Here is a 16,380-nt window from a genome sequence, read left to right as displayed (position 1 = left end):
GACATTTAGTCTGTGCAAGGCCAGAGCTGGCTAAAGCTGTGATGGTGATGAGTAAGTTACTGAGGAATGACAGGTTAGGCTTCTCTGTGAAAATCAAAAGCAGATGAACAAGGGAAATCCACTGACTGTTAGAGGTGATGGAGGAAGATGTATTGATACATGCTGCTAGTTGCCATATGTTTTCATCTTAACTGGTTTACATATCCACCTCTTGTGCTCTCTGTCAGTAAGGCTGTATGACACTGGAGAAGGATAAACTTGAAAGCTTGTCTAGCAAGTGGTCACGATCCCAACATGTTTTTAGCTCCGCAGATTTCCAAGTAACCAACAGAGTAGCTCTTTCCTTTGCTTGTGAGACTACTGTACTTGAAACATGTAACCTGCTGAAGAAAGAAAGATAATGCATTTTATCCTGTATGGCAATGGCCTGTTAAGAGTGATTTGAACTGTTGATTTTACCCCTTATCCAGTCACAGGCTGGACTAAATTGTCACTGACTTGAGAATATTTCATTGATGTATAGCATCTGTGCAGAAGTCTGTGTCATGTCTGAAAAGATTTCAGAATGAAAAATATTCCAGTACTCAGTTGTTTAAGTGCTGTTCAAATATGATTCTGAGGTGTTAATATTTCAATGGAGTTGTTTTTAAAATGCTAAAAGGTTAAGGTGTGTGCTAACTAGTGGGAGAAATCACAGAATGCCAAGTCAGAAGGCAGTGGCTACTTCCCTGTTCCCCAAAATAATTCTTTGTACAGCCAAATATAGTACAAACCAGTTGTTTATATATGTTCAAAAGGATTCTTTTATCAACTTCTGCACATGTTCAAATGCAGTGGAAGTTAGATTAGTCTTGATAGAAAATAAAAGAGTCACCAGTTCTTGTTTGTGGAGATGAAGAGGACAAGTATATCTCTATGAAGTCTGTTCAGCATTAGTAAATATCTCTGCTGATTTTCTTGCATTAAAAGAAAGAGTGGAAAGAACTAGTGATTTTGTTTGTCTGGTTGCTTGGTTTTTTATTGCTACATTTGAGGTTGGTAGTTGAGGCAGTTGATCTGTTGAGTGACAAACTTTACCCTTGAAACTTTCTTAGAAAAGCTAAACTTTTGAAAAAAATTACCTTAGCACAAAAAGCCTTCCTAGAAAAAAAGACATAAAAATGGCAAGCTTAGAGAGAGAAATCACAGCAACAGAAAAATCTTGTGGCATTCACAATCTGTAGGAATTATTACTCAGTCATATGGTCATGTATGAGCAATATTTAGTATTTATAATCTTTGGTCTTGAAACTGTACCTGTCTGGTGGAGTCTTGTCCTGTCTGTAGTAATGGTCTGTGAAGGTCCCCTTACGTTTCTTACTCTTGCACCTCCTTGGATATTGAGCTATTCAAGAAAATAGCTGCATCTTTTTAGGTTAGCAGAAATATTAGTAAGTCCTTCTTAAACAGCATTAGAACTAATCAACAGGTTTCTTAGATGAATATGTGGAGTTATGGGTTATTTTTACAATTTCAATATTTTTATGTGAATGTGGCTTTGAAACAGCCAGTTATTTTTTAAAAAAAAAAAAAAAAAAAAAAAAAAAAAAAAGAAGAAAGGTGGTTTCAGTTTATTCCAGGATGAAATTTGCAAAAGAGGCAGTGGATGTTTTTTAGTCCTCAGTGAAACTGGCTGTATAAACAAGATGCTTTTTTTGCCTGGCTTTGTGTCAAGTCCCATAATGATTCTTGGGAAATCGTTCATTTAGATGGGAGAATAGAGCTGTCTTAATTGCAGTTTATGCATAGCTGGGACAGCCAGTCTCTTCCATTATGCCAGAGGAGCTGACTGTTCTTAGCAACTGGTTTAACCTCCCACATTGCTTGTTTCACATGCATATAGAAGTGCTTGAACTGGTTTCTCTATGTTTCAGGCAGAGTAGACAAAACTTTCCACGAGTCCAATAACCTGTTCAGCCTAAACAGAATGTTTTTCCAGGTGGATGTAGGCGAGGTGAAACTGCTTCTCCCTCTACCAGCTCACAATTTTAATGAATGAGAATATTCCTCAAGGCTTTTACCTTGCATGCCTGTGATTCCTGTTCTGGTATCTTTAAGCTGGAGCAAACTGCTTACCTGTTAATATGTTTTGTTTTATTCTTTAATATTTCCCCACCACCCTCATTTTTGGTGTTACAGTCTAGCTTGAGGTGTAATTATTAATTATTATTTTTTTCTTTAGTCTTTGTCAGCATCATGAAATAGATTCCTGAATAATTTTTGTTCAGGATTTTAAACAGCTGTGACAACTTTTGCTTCCTACCACTTCACCAGGTGACCATGATGTTATTTTGAGGCAGCCAGGGTAGTGGCAACTCCAGTGAAACTGAATGAAGGACTGAAGCTTATTGATATCTCTAAGTTTATATGCATACTTTAGAAGTGTTTGTAGTTTACTGTGATTGCAGAACTATTACTCTATCAAAAATCTTCCAGAATCCTCCTCTGAGACTATTCTATAAGTTGTGGTATAGTTATCCAAAGTGCACTGCAGCTAAAGCAGTTTAGAAAAATGTGTCTGTGAGTGTGAGGTAAACTTGCAATATTAAAATTGTTTCAGCATATCTAATACAGATTCACAATACCTTTTCTATTTAAAACTTATGACTAGTCCACATATGAACACACACTTTTTTTTTTCTTTGTGGATAGTGTCAGGAGTGTATTTAGCTCAGATACATTGCCAAGTCATTTCTTAAAACATGGAGAGCTGTCAAATGTGTGTGTGGCAGTTACACTTCAATATGTCTGTATCTGAAATCAGTGTAAAGGCTACTGGTTTTTGCTGTGTAATTTGAGAAATTTTCTTTTTTAACATAGACCTAAGATATGATACTGAAAAGATTGCTTAGCATTGGTATGTAAACAGGAGGATTCCTCAAAGAGTCACTGCTGTCTGGTTATAAGTAGCAGATTGCTGTGAAGACACCATGAACTTTCTTTCCTTCATTGTGATAAATATCCCATTTTGCCATGTGCTGCCTCCACAAAGCTGCATCTTGCTGGATTTCTTTCTCTTCCAACCCTCATGGCCAAAACCAGTTTTTCTGATGGACATGTTAAAACTTTTATTATGAGAAAGAATTTTGTAAACAATGTACAAGGTACCTGTTTCAGCACCCCCCATTTAAAAGCACTCCAGCCATTTGTGTGGTATCAATCCTTTGATCTTTCTTCTTTTTGATTGAAAAAACTTCTCAGTACAGTGTATCTCTGTCTTTTGTGTGATGGCCTCTCCCCAGCGACAAAGATTTGCCTGTGTTAGTTTGAAATATAGAGACCATGTAAACAAGAACTGAAGCAGAGATTTTGATTGCCCAAGAAGGCTCCTTGTAAATGCTTTGTAAGCACCCTTTTCAAAGAGGATCAAATCTCCTGGAATTTACTAAGAAAGCTGTGTTTTTTCCTACTGTTGGATTACCTTCTTTTTAGACTATGCTCTTCTTAATCCTTGTGCATCTATGGTTTTAAGTACTCTTCTGGTTTCTTGTAGATGCAAAGATTGTAGGAGACTTGCTAAGCCTGTTTAAATTCTTTGTTCTTTCAAACCTTGATCATTGCCCACAAAGTGGTAGGGTTTCATTTTCTTCTGATGATTTCATCACGTCAGCATCTCTTACCTCTTGAAGAAAACTTCATATTTCAGGTGTGGTTGATCGTGTTGGTGATGACAGCAGCTCAAGAAGATAGTTCTGTTTGAATATGTTGCTGTTCATACTGTGGGAAAAAAACACTGAGCTTGCCAGTAGTCATGGAGTGTGAGTTGAGATATCTGGCAGATCACGGCTCTTGTACCTGCTGTAACAGACCGGAAGGTCGAGCAACTTTTTGTTCTGATGACCTCTCACTAAGATAGTGGAGAATTTGCTGCCCCATTGTTTTAGGGTTTGTTGTCTAAGAGAGTGATATTCTGAGTGTTATCATTCATTATATTTGAAGGAGCTAGGGTGTCTAGCACCATTTTTAGGTTTTAGAGTTTTTTTTTTTTACTTGCTACTGAGATGTAAAGAAGAGGCAGAAGAACTTATTTTAAAGATTGTGTTGTACAAAAAGTGATGTAATACTCATAATATATGAATATGATAATAAAATATAAGATATTGTTTGTTTGTATTCCACTTCCCCCTCCTTGTGAGTCAACAATAGGAAGGAAGGCTGAAAGCAGAATTTGGAGGTGCAGACATCATTTTTCATGTGTGCATTTTGACTCAGTGTTAGATTTTTGTTCTTTGGGGTCTGGTAGCTGGTTCTGCCTTGTTTCAATTGAATCCTTTCTGAAGAGCTGCTGTATAGTGCTGGCACATTTATGACAATTGCTAGTTCTCTGAAAGAAAACAGAAGACCCTAGACAAGTGAACACGACCAACAACTTAAAAACAAAACCAAAACCACCACAAACAAACCAAACCAACCAAAAAAACACCAGAAAGACCATCCCACATTTAGATGTGATTCAGTATGTGCTCAATTTCAGCTCTCAGTTCTGCCCCTTCATTCTTTGAGGGGGCTTGCGAGATGATGTTTGGAGAAGAAACAGATTTTACTGCTGAGAACTGTGAACCTAAAACAGTATAAAGGAAACAACCTTTCTGTTTGCTTGTTAACCTCAAGGTGGGAGGTGAAGAGAAAGACCTGTTTCTGTCTTATTTTTGAAATACTTAAACGGTTGTTTCGAAGAGCAGGAGTCAGATTGTGAATTTGGCACAATTATCTTGGTCTTTCTTATTGTGAGACCAGTTTGAGGCACTCTGTTCATAGAACACCCTGAGTATTCAGAACACTAGTAGTGCATAGACCCATTAGGGCCTAGCAACATTGTGCTCTCCTCTTCCACATGATACTATGGAATAGTTAAGTTTGGAGTATGGATATCATCTGCTTGTGGGGACCCTACGAGAGTTTTGTGTGCTCAGCGTTACTTCCAAAAGCTGAGTTTCTTACATACATCCGTTGTGAGAGTGCACTTGAATATATGCTCCAGAAGTACTTGAATGGGAGAACAGAAGGCCCAGTGAATTTCCAAATTAGAAAATGCTGTAGAAAATTTGGCTTTTGGAGAATGTACTGTTGTTATTTGTAGTAATGTTTTTACAAATTTTTGAAGACAAAGATGCTAATCCCTGTAAATAGTTCATTTCCTTGATTGCTATTAAACCTAAAGTTTCTTAATTGCTGCACGTGTACACTAACCTTGTGGAGTTTACTGTGTTCGATTTGCTATTTGACACCATTTTTTTTTTTTACTTTTGAAAATCCCTTTATATTGAAAGTAAAAGAAGGTAATCTTTGTTTTCTCCCACAGATACAGACGTTTAATGTTGAGGCACCATGCCAGACCGTGGAAGATTTAACAAATGGGGTTGTGATGGCCCAGGTTCTTCAAAAAATGTAAGAAATTGTTTATTTAATGAATTAAATACACACAGTTTTATTATCTTTACATTTTCCTGTATTTGCATGTATTTTAGTTCAAACTTGTCTGATATTCTGTAAGGATGTGGTTTTTCCTATGCTTGGACAGTACTTTAATCTAGAACATGACTACTATGCTTTTTTCTCTATAGTTTTTGGATAACTATTTTAAATGGAAAAATGGTTTTGGTTTAGCTATTTATTAAAGTATGAGCATACTGGAAAGTAAGTTGGATTAAAACTAAGCTTACAGTTTCAGATGTTTTTAAAAAGTTGGAACCAGTACAAGGTAAGGTATTGGCCCTTGATCATTGCTTGAACCTGTGGTCAAGTTTATCAGTAATGCTAGAATTAGTTTCATGCAATAACACTTCTGTGATAAACTGAATGGAACTGTCAATTTAGTTGTTTGCAAAGATACTACTTTCTTGAAAGTAAGTGAAGGAATAATAGCGGTTACGCTAGATAATGTTTTTGTTCTTTTGAACTTCAAGAACAAATAGGGTAAAATGCATTAGTTCAACATCTCAGTGTAATCTAGGATGTTTCTGGGGACTACAGATATGCATCTGAAATGTAGCTATATGCAGAATTACCTGTTTTAACAGAAACACGACTTACTTTCACTCATCAGAAACTTCAGCAGCAATTTACCAGTCAGCCATGCAAATTGAATGTGCCAGTTCCTACAGACCTGTTTTGTTGTTGTTATTGTGGTGGTGGTGTTGTGGTGGTGGTGTTGTGGTGGTGGTGTTGTGGTGGTGGTGTTGTGGTGGTGGTGTTGTGGTGGTGGTGGTGTTGTTGTTTGGTTTTTTTGTTTTTTTTTTTTTTTTGTTTTTTTGGGTTTTTTTTGAAAAAAGTATGCATTATTCCTTTTAATGTGAAGAGGATACTGTCTTGAGTGTAAATGGAGAATGAAATGTTTTTTATGTAATTTGTTGAAAATGTAGACTGGACAGGTACAATATGGATATGAACAGCTTTCTGTTAGAGTTTTTCTGGTTTGTATCAAAGAATTGTAGAGTAGTAGACATTGGAAGGCACCTCTGGAGTGTTTAATCCAACTCACCTTCTCAAATGCACAGTTTGCTGGAGCAGGTTGCACCAGGATTGTGTCCACTCAGATATTGAGTATATAGAAGTGTGGAGACTGTGCAGCCTCTTTGGACTACCTTTTCCAATATTCAATTGCCCTCACAGTTTAAGAAAAAAAAAAAAAGAAAAGAAATAAAACCAAAACCACCCCCCCGTCAAAAATAAAAACCACAAACAACCCACAGGGCCATTTTAAATTTTTGTTCAAATGGAAGTACTTGTCTTTCAGTTTGTGCCCACTGTCTCTTTTCTGTTCACTGAACACCACTGAGAAGATTATATCAGGGTAAGACGAAAAAGAAGCCATCAGGTATTTATACATGGGATTGATAAGGTCCCACAGAGCCTTCTCTTCTTGAGGCTGAATAGACACAGCTTGCTTAGTCTCACCTCATGTGACAGATACTGCACTCTGTTAATCATATTTAATGCCCTTTGCTGAGCTTCCTTGTATGTTTCAGGTCTCTGTCATACTGGGTAGGCCAGGACATAGCACTTCAGATGTGGTGTCACCAGTGGTCTTCCCAGTGCAGCCCAGGATGTTCTTTGCTACAAGGACATATTGCTGGAATGTGTTCAGCTTGGTTTCTACCAAGCTTTGTCTGTGCAAAACTGGTTTCCAACTAGTTGGCTGTCAGCATATACCAGTGCATGAAGTTTGCACTTACCTTTGCTGAAATGTATAAGGTTCTCATCAGCCCTTTTCTTCAGCCTTTCCAGGTACTTCCAAATGACAGCACATCTATAAGGTGTGTTAAACACCCCTCCCAGTTTTGTATTATCTGAGAACTTAGATTCTCTTCCATCATCTAGGTTGCTGTTAAAGATGTTTAATAGTATTGACCCCTTGGATATGGTGCTAGTATATTGGCCTCCACTGCTGCTCATAACTCTTTGAGCCTGGCAGTTCATCCATTTTTCAACGCGTGTCACTTACCAAGGCCATGCTTCATCAGTTTGTCTATGATGATGTTATCCTGATCAGTTAGTCCGTAGTGGGCGTCTGTAACAGAGTCACCTACGTTGTTCTGCCTGGTCATCCTGATCCATAATCTCTCAGCTGGTTCATCATCCATTCCAAGGCAGAGCTATTGCAATTCCACTGCACTCTCACATAAAGGGCATCTTCCCACCACTGCCTTCCCCGCTTGTTCTTCCTAAAAAGCCTATATTCATTCATAGCAGCAACCTTGTCATATGAGCCACCCGACCACATCTACATGATCCTAGTGAGACTGTGGCCTTATAACTACACGCAGACCTCTGTTACCTCCTGTTTGTTGTCCATTCTGCATGTATTAGTGCACACACACTTCACATGTGCATCCAGTCATGCTTATTTACAAGAATGGGTCTGAGAGCTTTACCTGTAGTGTTTTTCTGTAGGCCTTTCCTTATTTATGTGCATATGCTTGGGGTGACCCCACTTCAGTCCTGCTGTGTTGGCTGTGAGGTATCTCTTCTTCACATCATCCCACACCCTTAGCTTGCCAACAGACTCCACTACTTTGACACTTGATGTTTGGTTATATTTTCTCTCCTCTGTTGTTCCTTGTTTAAAACTGCTCTTACCAGACTGACTAGCTTGTTGGTAAAGATGCTTCTGCGTACCATAGTCAGGTAGATCCCATCTCTTCCAAGCGGTCCTTGATCCTCAAAGAGGGTTCTGTGGTCTTAGAAACCAAAACCTTGCTGCCAACACCACTTCATAGCGGGTTGTTGATTTGCAGGATCTGTCTGGTCCTCAGGTTCTTCCCCCTAACTAGTGCAACTGGGGAGAACACCCCTTGGGCCTTGATCATAGCTTCCAGAGCCACTTAGTACTTTCCAGATCTCCATATCTGTATAGCTGGTGCCTGTGTGTAAGGGCAGAAGGAGTAATAGTTTGAGGGCTGGACAAGCTCTGGCAGTCTTTGAACAATGTCGTGAATTCAAACCCCTATCAAGCAGAAACCCTTCTTAGATGATGAGTCAATTAGAAGATGGGGGTCCTCCATCCTTTGCTAAGTCTTGCCACTTCTTGTGCTGCTGCATGGCTCAGGCTTACTGGATTCAAATAATATGTTTGACAGAGTTCCTGGCCTCTTAACTGCTACAAGGTTCACTGAATCTGTTCTGCAGTTGCAAATCCTTGGGTGGAGCAGGAGCCTTCCTTCCAGTGAAAGAAAGAGCTGCCAGTTCACAGGGTGAAAGAGGATATCTCAATGTTATCAAATATTTCAAGGGAACACCTTTTAGCATGCGGAAAGTTAAGATGTAGAGAGTAGAATTGTAGCTTAACGTAGAAAACAGTCTTTCCTACCTGAAACTTCAAAGAAGATGTAAATTCTACAATTCCTTTCTGCAAGTAGTTTCTTCTGTGAGGAAGATGAGGCATCATTTATGAGAATTATTCAGTCTTTATACATTTTTGGGTCAAACAAAATTACTTTCAAGTAATGTCAGTGGTCCTCTGGCTTCAGAATAGTTGAAGCAGTCTTTCTACTGTTTTAATGTATTTTGCTACTACATAAAAGATGACACCATGGCCCCATGCTCAGTACACATGTATTTTCCAACCCAGCATTTGAGTCAGCCCACTTTTAAGTTTGTGAGATCTGAACATGAAGTTTACAAGTCTGAAGCTAAACAATGTAAATGGGATGTCATTCCATTTTTTTTTTTTTAAGGATTAGAAAGATATCATCCTTTTTTACCTGCTGGAGTATAAAAAGGTGGTGACCATATAGATAGTGTGTTCAGTAAACTTTATAGCAAGTCAGGATTTCAGAATAATCACCTGTGAATCTGTTTTCAGAGCATTTAGAAAAAATGTAATAGTGACATACATATAGAAAAAATGTCATAGTGACACATTTAATGTGGGTAATTTTCTGTCTTATATTTCCATAGTTCTTCTGGAAGGTACAGTTTCCACTTAACATAATGACGGGCCAGCAGTTGATAACTGTATATATTATTGATTGGCTAGTTCAAAGACTCATCAGAATTTGGATCTAAACCATAATATACCTTGATACAAACCAAAATGAAGCTTCTGTGTCAAAGGCCCCTTAATAACCTTACTGTTTTAGACTGGTACTACTATGACTTTGAATACTGCCTTTCTCCCTGTCTTGGTGTTATTAAAGGAAAACTGTTCTGAGATATTGTTTACAATTGATGAACCGATGTTTTGAAAGGAGATGTACAATAGAAATATTGCATTTCTATAGTATGATTTTAAAAGATTTCCTGTAGCAATTGCCATGCTGACACTGAATGCATTCTTTAGTTTACCTGGTTTATATGTAAAGATCAGTTAAGCAATTTAAAGTTCTTTCTCTATGCCCTAGGTAATAGTTAGTAGTTGTCTGTCTTTCTGATATTTGTGCTTCAGATTTATCGTTTTCCATTCTTGTGCAATTAATACATTGATTCTTATGCAGAGATTTAGCAACAATATTGCTAAATCTTGACTGCATTCCTGTTGATATAAGCTTTGAAGTATAGCAGCAGGCACATCTTGGATTGCAAAACAGGAATGATAAACAAGTTTGACAAGTTTTGAGGGAAAATATTATTGCTTCTTTTATTTTTTCTTTTGTAACAACAGAAGGTGGCTCCAGTTTTAGTGTGTTTTTGAGGCAAATACCACAGGTTGCAGAATAGCTGTTTCCCTGGACATGAGAGACTGGGAACATAGGTCAAATACAGGGATCAGTGTTTTTATAGTTGACTAGAAAACTGATCAGGAGCATGTTGGCAAAGCCATTTTAAGTGTTCTTGAAAACAAAACCAGATTTGACACTAGCAGTGGAATCTTCCTTCTGCTCCTTCAAACAGCACAGGAAGAATACTTAGTCAGGAATCACGGAATGTTCAATGATATGAAACAAGTCTAGAGCACGCTTTTCCAGTCTGTCCTTCTTTTTATATTAACAGCGTTGTCTCCGTTTCTGTCCCAAAAAAGATAATCATGTAGAAGAAGATTTTTGCAGACATAGAAATGTGTAAGAGCCAGACAACTGGGTGCTTGTAGTTTTTTGGAAAAGTCACACGGTGACATTCAATAGCAAAGAGCAAGCACAACCTGAAGGAACCAGATCACTGCGAACAGATGTCATTTGCAGTGAAAATTTGAGCAGTATTGGCTTTAACAGGAAAATTACTCAACAAGTTTGTCTTCAAAGGACAAATTTATTGTCTCTGCTAGAGACACTAAGCTTAAACACTGTTACTCTTCCATTGAGAAGAGCAGACTACTGTTTCTGTAATGCACATTCCTTGAAATTTGGATGTCAGTATAGATGCCTTCTGTTTAGGGTTCTTCAATGTGTGTACTTTGAGGCTAATAGCATTAATAGGTTAATTACATAAAGATGGGAAGGGAGAAATCTGACAACTTTTGGGTGCATTGGGACTTTTACTGTAGTAAATTAATTCATGTTTGAAAAATTGTTGAAAAAGCAAATTGATATATCCAGTGAGAATTAAAAAAAAAAAAAGTTCACTCTGAATGAAGAAAATGCAATCAGTGAAGAACTCTAAGTGAGGTAGAGCATTGATGAAAATTGGAAGATAGTGGGGTGATCCAGTGATCTGGGTATATTTTCATAGGAGAGTAAGGATAGCATTTCTTCTTGAAAAATTTTAATATTTAAAGTCTGAACTCACTATTCTTTCTATTTTTCTAACCTGCACCTTCATAGAAAGATTCCATTGGTACTTGTGAGGATGGCAGACAGTAGGAACAAGATGAAATTAAGACAGTAGTTAATTATGAGGAACAGTTTCAAAGCGAAACCTAGTTCAGAGAATTGTTTTAGATATACAGAAGTCTTGCACAATACAGAATTGTAGGATTTATTGTCAGTAAAAGAAAAAAAGGAAGAATATTGCTTATTCATTAGCTGATAAAAAACAGCTGTGCCTTCTGTCAAGTGTTTAGAAAAGGGCAGCGGCTCCTTCCATTATTCTCAGTTGTTTGTGTGTTGTTCTCAATATTTTTTGCACTCAGTGTAGCAGCCCATTTGTAAATAGGGGACATTCACCCAAAGTAACAACTCATGTAGCAGAATTTTCTGTAATAAAACTGCTTAGAGAGGCTGTGAGAAATAAAGGATACAGAGGAAATTACTTACACCATCAGAAGCTTCTCACTGATGTAGCGTGTGTGATATAAAATGTCAGAAATGGGCACCATGTACCCAAGCATGAGCATTTTTCTTGTGGATTCAGTTGTTAATAAACAGGTGTTGGTAATTCCCTGAAGGACACTTTCTTTTTATCATACAACATTTATCTTTGAATTTCAGGTACCATTTGAATGGATTTCTCCAGTGCTAACTATTTTACCTTGGAGGAAGAACTTCAGCCTGTGCTTTAACTTACTGTTTTTTTGTATTATTCTGTACTGTACATTTGTTTTCAGTTGTGTAAGGTTACTGGTTCCTCTGACTAGAATTAGTATGAAATACATTAAGATAAGATGCCTGTACACAATCAGTATTGATAATTATTTTAGAGAATGCTGTACTTCAGAGTAAAGATTGAAAGCAAAAGAAAATGTTTGAACTGTCTATGAGTTGACTGCCTAAAATCATGTAGCTTATGTTGTTTAGAGCAAACAGAAGTGTCACAGCCTCTGAATTGCATCCGCTTTTTCTTTATGTTTTTTTAATTGCCTTTACTATGTTACTCATGTTTTCACTTTCTATTCATATCTCTAGAACAGCATAATTCCCTGTTTTATACTACAATTTTAAATTTTCCTTTCATCCCACTCCAGAGACTGTTTAGTACCAGGTGACCCTCTTGTTTTAATTTTTTTCTTTCTTATACTGGCCTTGGTAAATGTGAGAGATGGCATGTATTTTCATTTGTCATCTGCGCATTGTGCCTTTCTTAATGACTTATTCATTTGTAATATTATACATTGCAGCATGCTGTGTATGTTTTGACACATGCAGAACACAAAAGCCATGCTTTTGTATATTGCTGGGGGAAGGAAATTTTTGTAAACAGTAATTTCTTAAAGCAGCTTACTATACACCACTGTTAAAATGAGTAATGATCATGAGTTATACTACATGCTCTGTGGGTTGATTTTCTTCAGAAGAATATTTCTGTCTCTTGGCATCTATGATGTGGAGAGACGATCACTTAAATAAAGGAAAATTTGCATACAAAATAAGGTGGAGATGGTATAAAGGAGCACTACTGAAAACAGCATCACATGAAGCAATACAGCATTAACAACAGTGCAGATACCTTGTGCTCTGAAGAAAAGTCCCAGTTATATGCAGTACTATTCAGATTCTAGGCAGCCATCAACTGGTACACTGTTATAAACCTGGAAAGTTATCCAGTGCAAGCTTGGATTTTGGCTCAAGAGTCTACTGAATTCAAAATGCTTGGTTCAAACTTGGTTCAAACAAGTCATCTGATGGTTATGATACTCTGGTCAGTTTTCTGCTGCCCTTGCTTAGTGCAGTACTTCTTCAAAATGAGCTGGTAGGTTTTGTAATCTACTCAGTTCTCAACCACACATTTTCATATTTGCTTAGGTGTTGCTTTTTCAAAGGCTGTAAGAGACATCAGCATCTTTCTTAATGACATTAACTGAGGGAATTAAAGAATTCTGAGTGTGATCGAATCATGATTCTCAAAGATTCAGCTGAAGGAGACTTGTTTGCAGCAAGGGTTGTGGCTGACCTAATGTCTGGAAGCCCCTTTTAAAAAGTATTTATAGAAATTCTGATGGAAACATTTTAATTTCAGATTTTATTTCCACTAATTTGAAATAGAGAGAAAGCATTGCTTTAGGTATTAATTCTGAACTTTAATTGGATTTTCAAGGACAGAAATGAAATTAATTCTCAGGGCCCTTCCTTATATATGTCTGATGATATAAAGGTGTACGTAGCCCAAGAATTCGATGAAGACAGTGAAAGCCAGTTGGTGGTTCATGTGTTACTTTTCTTACAGTAGTAGGTGAGAAAAACTGCTTAGTTGCTATTGAAGTGCATGCTTCCAGAGTGGAATGGGTTGGAGCTGGCCCTGAAATCTTCTTACTCTTCCTCAGCTAATGCCTTATTGTTGAAAATCAGGTATGCAGTATTAGGCATCCTGTCAGTCTGAATATAATTTTGCTTGTGCGTAGTTGGTTATGCTCACCTATGCTGCTTCTTGGAGTCATTATTTACAATGAAAATGGTAAGTCAGTAGTTGGTATATTCATGGCACTGTGGCCTTGAAGCAGCTGAAGATGGTAGTGACCAAGCGCAAACCTTAAAATGGTAAGATACAATCCTTAGGATAGTCCAATTGGTCTTTTTTGCTGGTGAAACACAGGTAGTGAGGTGTACCTACTTTCTCACTCAGCTGCATAAACACTTTGTAGTTGTGAGTCTGTTTTAAACAAGGCTCACTTGGTTGTTGGCAATTCCCAGAAGACCCATCTGTAGGATACTCGGTTGCATTTTGAACTCCACGCCTCAAACGGATTCAAGTAGGGCTACTTGAGGTTTGAACTCTCATTCTTTTCATTACTTTCTAGGTGATTTTGTTGTGATTGAGTGGAAGTTACACAAATTAAGATTGTTTTTTTGCAGAGAGAGCCGTTTGTTTCATGTAAAAACCGAGTGTAAGCCATCTTCATCTCTAGTGGATCTTGTATGTATTGGAGTCTATTTCATTCTTTTTACCTGTCTTTTGAGGGCAGAGAGGCCATTTCAAAGCTATTTGAAAGTATTTATTTCAAAATGAGAAGCTATGGATAAGACATTGCTTTTTCTGTTTCATAGTTTAAGATTGTCGTCTGTGCTAGAACTGCACTGGTTTTGAATAGGAGTAATTTGGAGTCATCAGCTTAAATAGTAATTAAAGCTGTATGTTTGTCGATGCCATGTCAGAAGAAAGGAAATACGTAATCTTCATCAGAGTCTGTAACAGAATGTGTAAAAATAGCAATTGGAATGTATCAGCAGAGAAGCAGTGTTGTTTGTGATCTCTCCGCATTGCCGTGTATTCTCTCATGGGCTGCTTGCAGACCTTGATGCATCATGAGCAAGATGTGGGGAAGATGGAAAACAGGAGATACTGTGCATCAGGTACAAAGTGTAGCTACAAAGCCTGGGCCCTAACTTAAGTACTAATATAATTGCTGGTTTACAGTATATATGATATAGATGTCATTTGAATCTCCAGATACATTCACAGTTTTCTTAAGGTTTTACCAAAAGTTCTCATGGCATCTTGCCCTTAAAAAAGAGCTTAGTCCTGAACCCTTCTATCTGTAGAGGATATAGCAGTAAATCTAATGGTACTCAGTGGAAAATGCAGCAGTTTAAGTCCAGAAATTAGAATACTGTGTGTGAAATTCTAACCAACTCTACCACACTGACTCTTAAGAGACTTAGGCTTATGAAAAATGTTTGTTTGTTTGTTTGTTTTTTTCTCCCTGACTGCATTAATTTTATGTGTTGGATAAAATACAAGCGTTATGTTGAGTTACTCTTTTAAAACCACTTATTTGTGGTCTCTCCTTATTTCTGATCACAGTATTTTCAAAATTCTCTATGATATGCAGAAAATTTGACTTAAGTGAACAGTAGAAAATGTTAGTCTTTTAAATGATCTTGGAACTTGGGACAAGATATATTTTAACTCTTCTCACTGCATTAAACCAACATACGTATTGTTCAGTCTCAAGCTTCCCATTTAGAAGTGGAATAGTTCTAAGCAATGTATAGCAGTAGGAATCCATTACATGTGGAAAAGCAATAATTTCATAATATTTGCTAGTAATGTAAGCAAATATTGCTCCAGCACCAGCTTATAAATTAGAGGAAGAAGAATTTACAGAAGGAAAAAGTGACAAAATGCATTCCAAGTACAACAGCTTCTCCAAAAGTATTAGCTAATCATGGTACACAATTGAAGCTGTGCTGTCAATAGGATTTAGGGCATTAGAGGAGTGAGTAGTAACAGGATTCTGAACTACTCTTATACAGGCAGTGTTGTAGGATGCAGAGGTAGAAATTTAAACAACCTCAGTCTGAGATAGGAGCTTAATCACTGAGGTATCCTCACAGTTTCTGCAACCTGTTTTTAATGAATGCTCTGAATTTTTTGTTTTTCAGAGATCCAGCTTACTTTGATGAAAATTGGCTGAACAGGATCAAAACAGAAGTAGGAGATAATTGGAGGCTAAAGGTATTTGACTTGTCTGGAAGTCTGTATTTCAGTTCATAATACAATATTGTGTCCAGATATTAGTATATTTCTAGATTAAGACCTTGCTTTATAGTACAGCATTTTGAATTTTAGATGATTTTAATTACAGTTACTTTTTAATGTTGCTATTGTCCTGTACAGTTTAAGGAAGAAAAGTAATTTTGAGTTTGTAAATACACTTCAGTAATTTCAAAGGAAAACATCATAATAAGTTTTATGCATCCATTACCTTTCTTTGTTTTTCAAATGCTGAGTGAAAGTTTTTTTAAATGTAATGCGTGAAAGGAGCTTTAAAAAACAGACCTCTGAGAAGCAGCTGCATAAAAAATAGCAGAATAATAAGCAATTTATTTAAACAAAAATGGCAAGTGTTGTTTTCTTTGGCAGCTTTGTGCAACTACTGAGTCTTAAGAAGGGAATTTGTGTTTTTCACCCACAGTCTATTTGCTGGGTTATTTGTATTACCAAATATTCTAGTACTTTCTCTGCAAACCTTAAGGCAACAGAATTTACAGTGCTACAGCTGAAAAGCATTTTGGCTTATAAAACCTGAAGAACATAGTTTCAAATACAGATATGATGTTAGTGTAGTTTCTGACCAGTTTTCTTCAGAGA

At 37.1% G+C, this 16,380-nt stretch overlaps 1 protein-coding gene across 3 annotated transcripts in view; it reads left to right on the top strand.

The window, feature by feature from the left end:
• HOOK3 (hook microtubule tethering protein 3) overlaps nucleotides 1-16,380 on the top strand; it is an 84,195-nt gene that overhangs the window by 1,104 nt on the left and 66,711 nt on the right. For 2 of the 3 annotated variants that reach the window (XM_080362718.1, XM_080362719.1), the window contains exons 2-3: nucleotides 5,342-5,427; nucleotides 15,672-15,744. In XM_080362718.1, the coding sequence (XP_080218844.1) occupies nucleotides 5,342-5,427; nucleotides 15,672-15,744 (159 nt within the window). The remainder of the gene's footprint in view (nucleotides 1-5,341; nucleotides 5,428-15,671; nucleotides 15,745-16,380) is intronic. The other variant, XM_080362720.1, reaches the window with a different exon arrangement.

Source organism: Nesoenas mayeri (assembly GCF_963082525.1).
Source record: "Nesoenas mayeri genome assembly, chromosome: Z".
Lineage (NCBI taxonomy): Eukaryota > Metazoa > Chordata > Aves > Columbiformes > Columbidae > Nesoenas > Nesoenas mayeri.
Note: the sequence above shows the minus strand (reverse complement) of the source record. Positions and strands in the feature narration are given on the sequence as shown.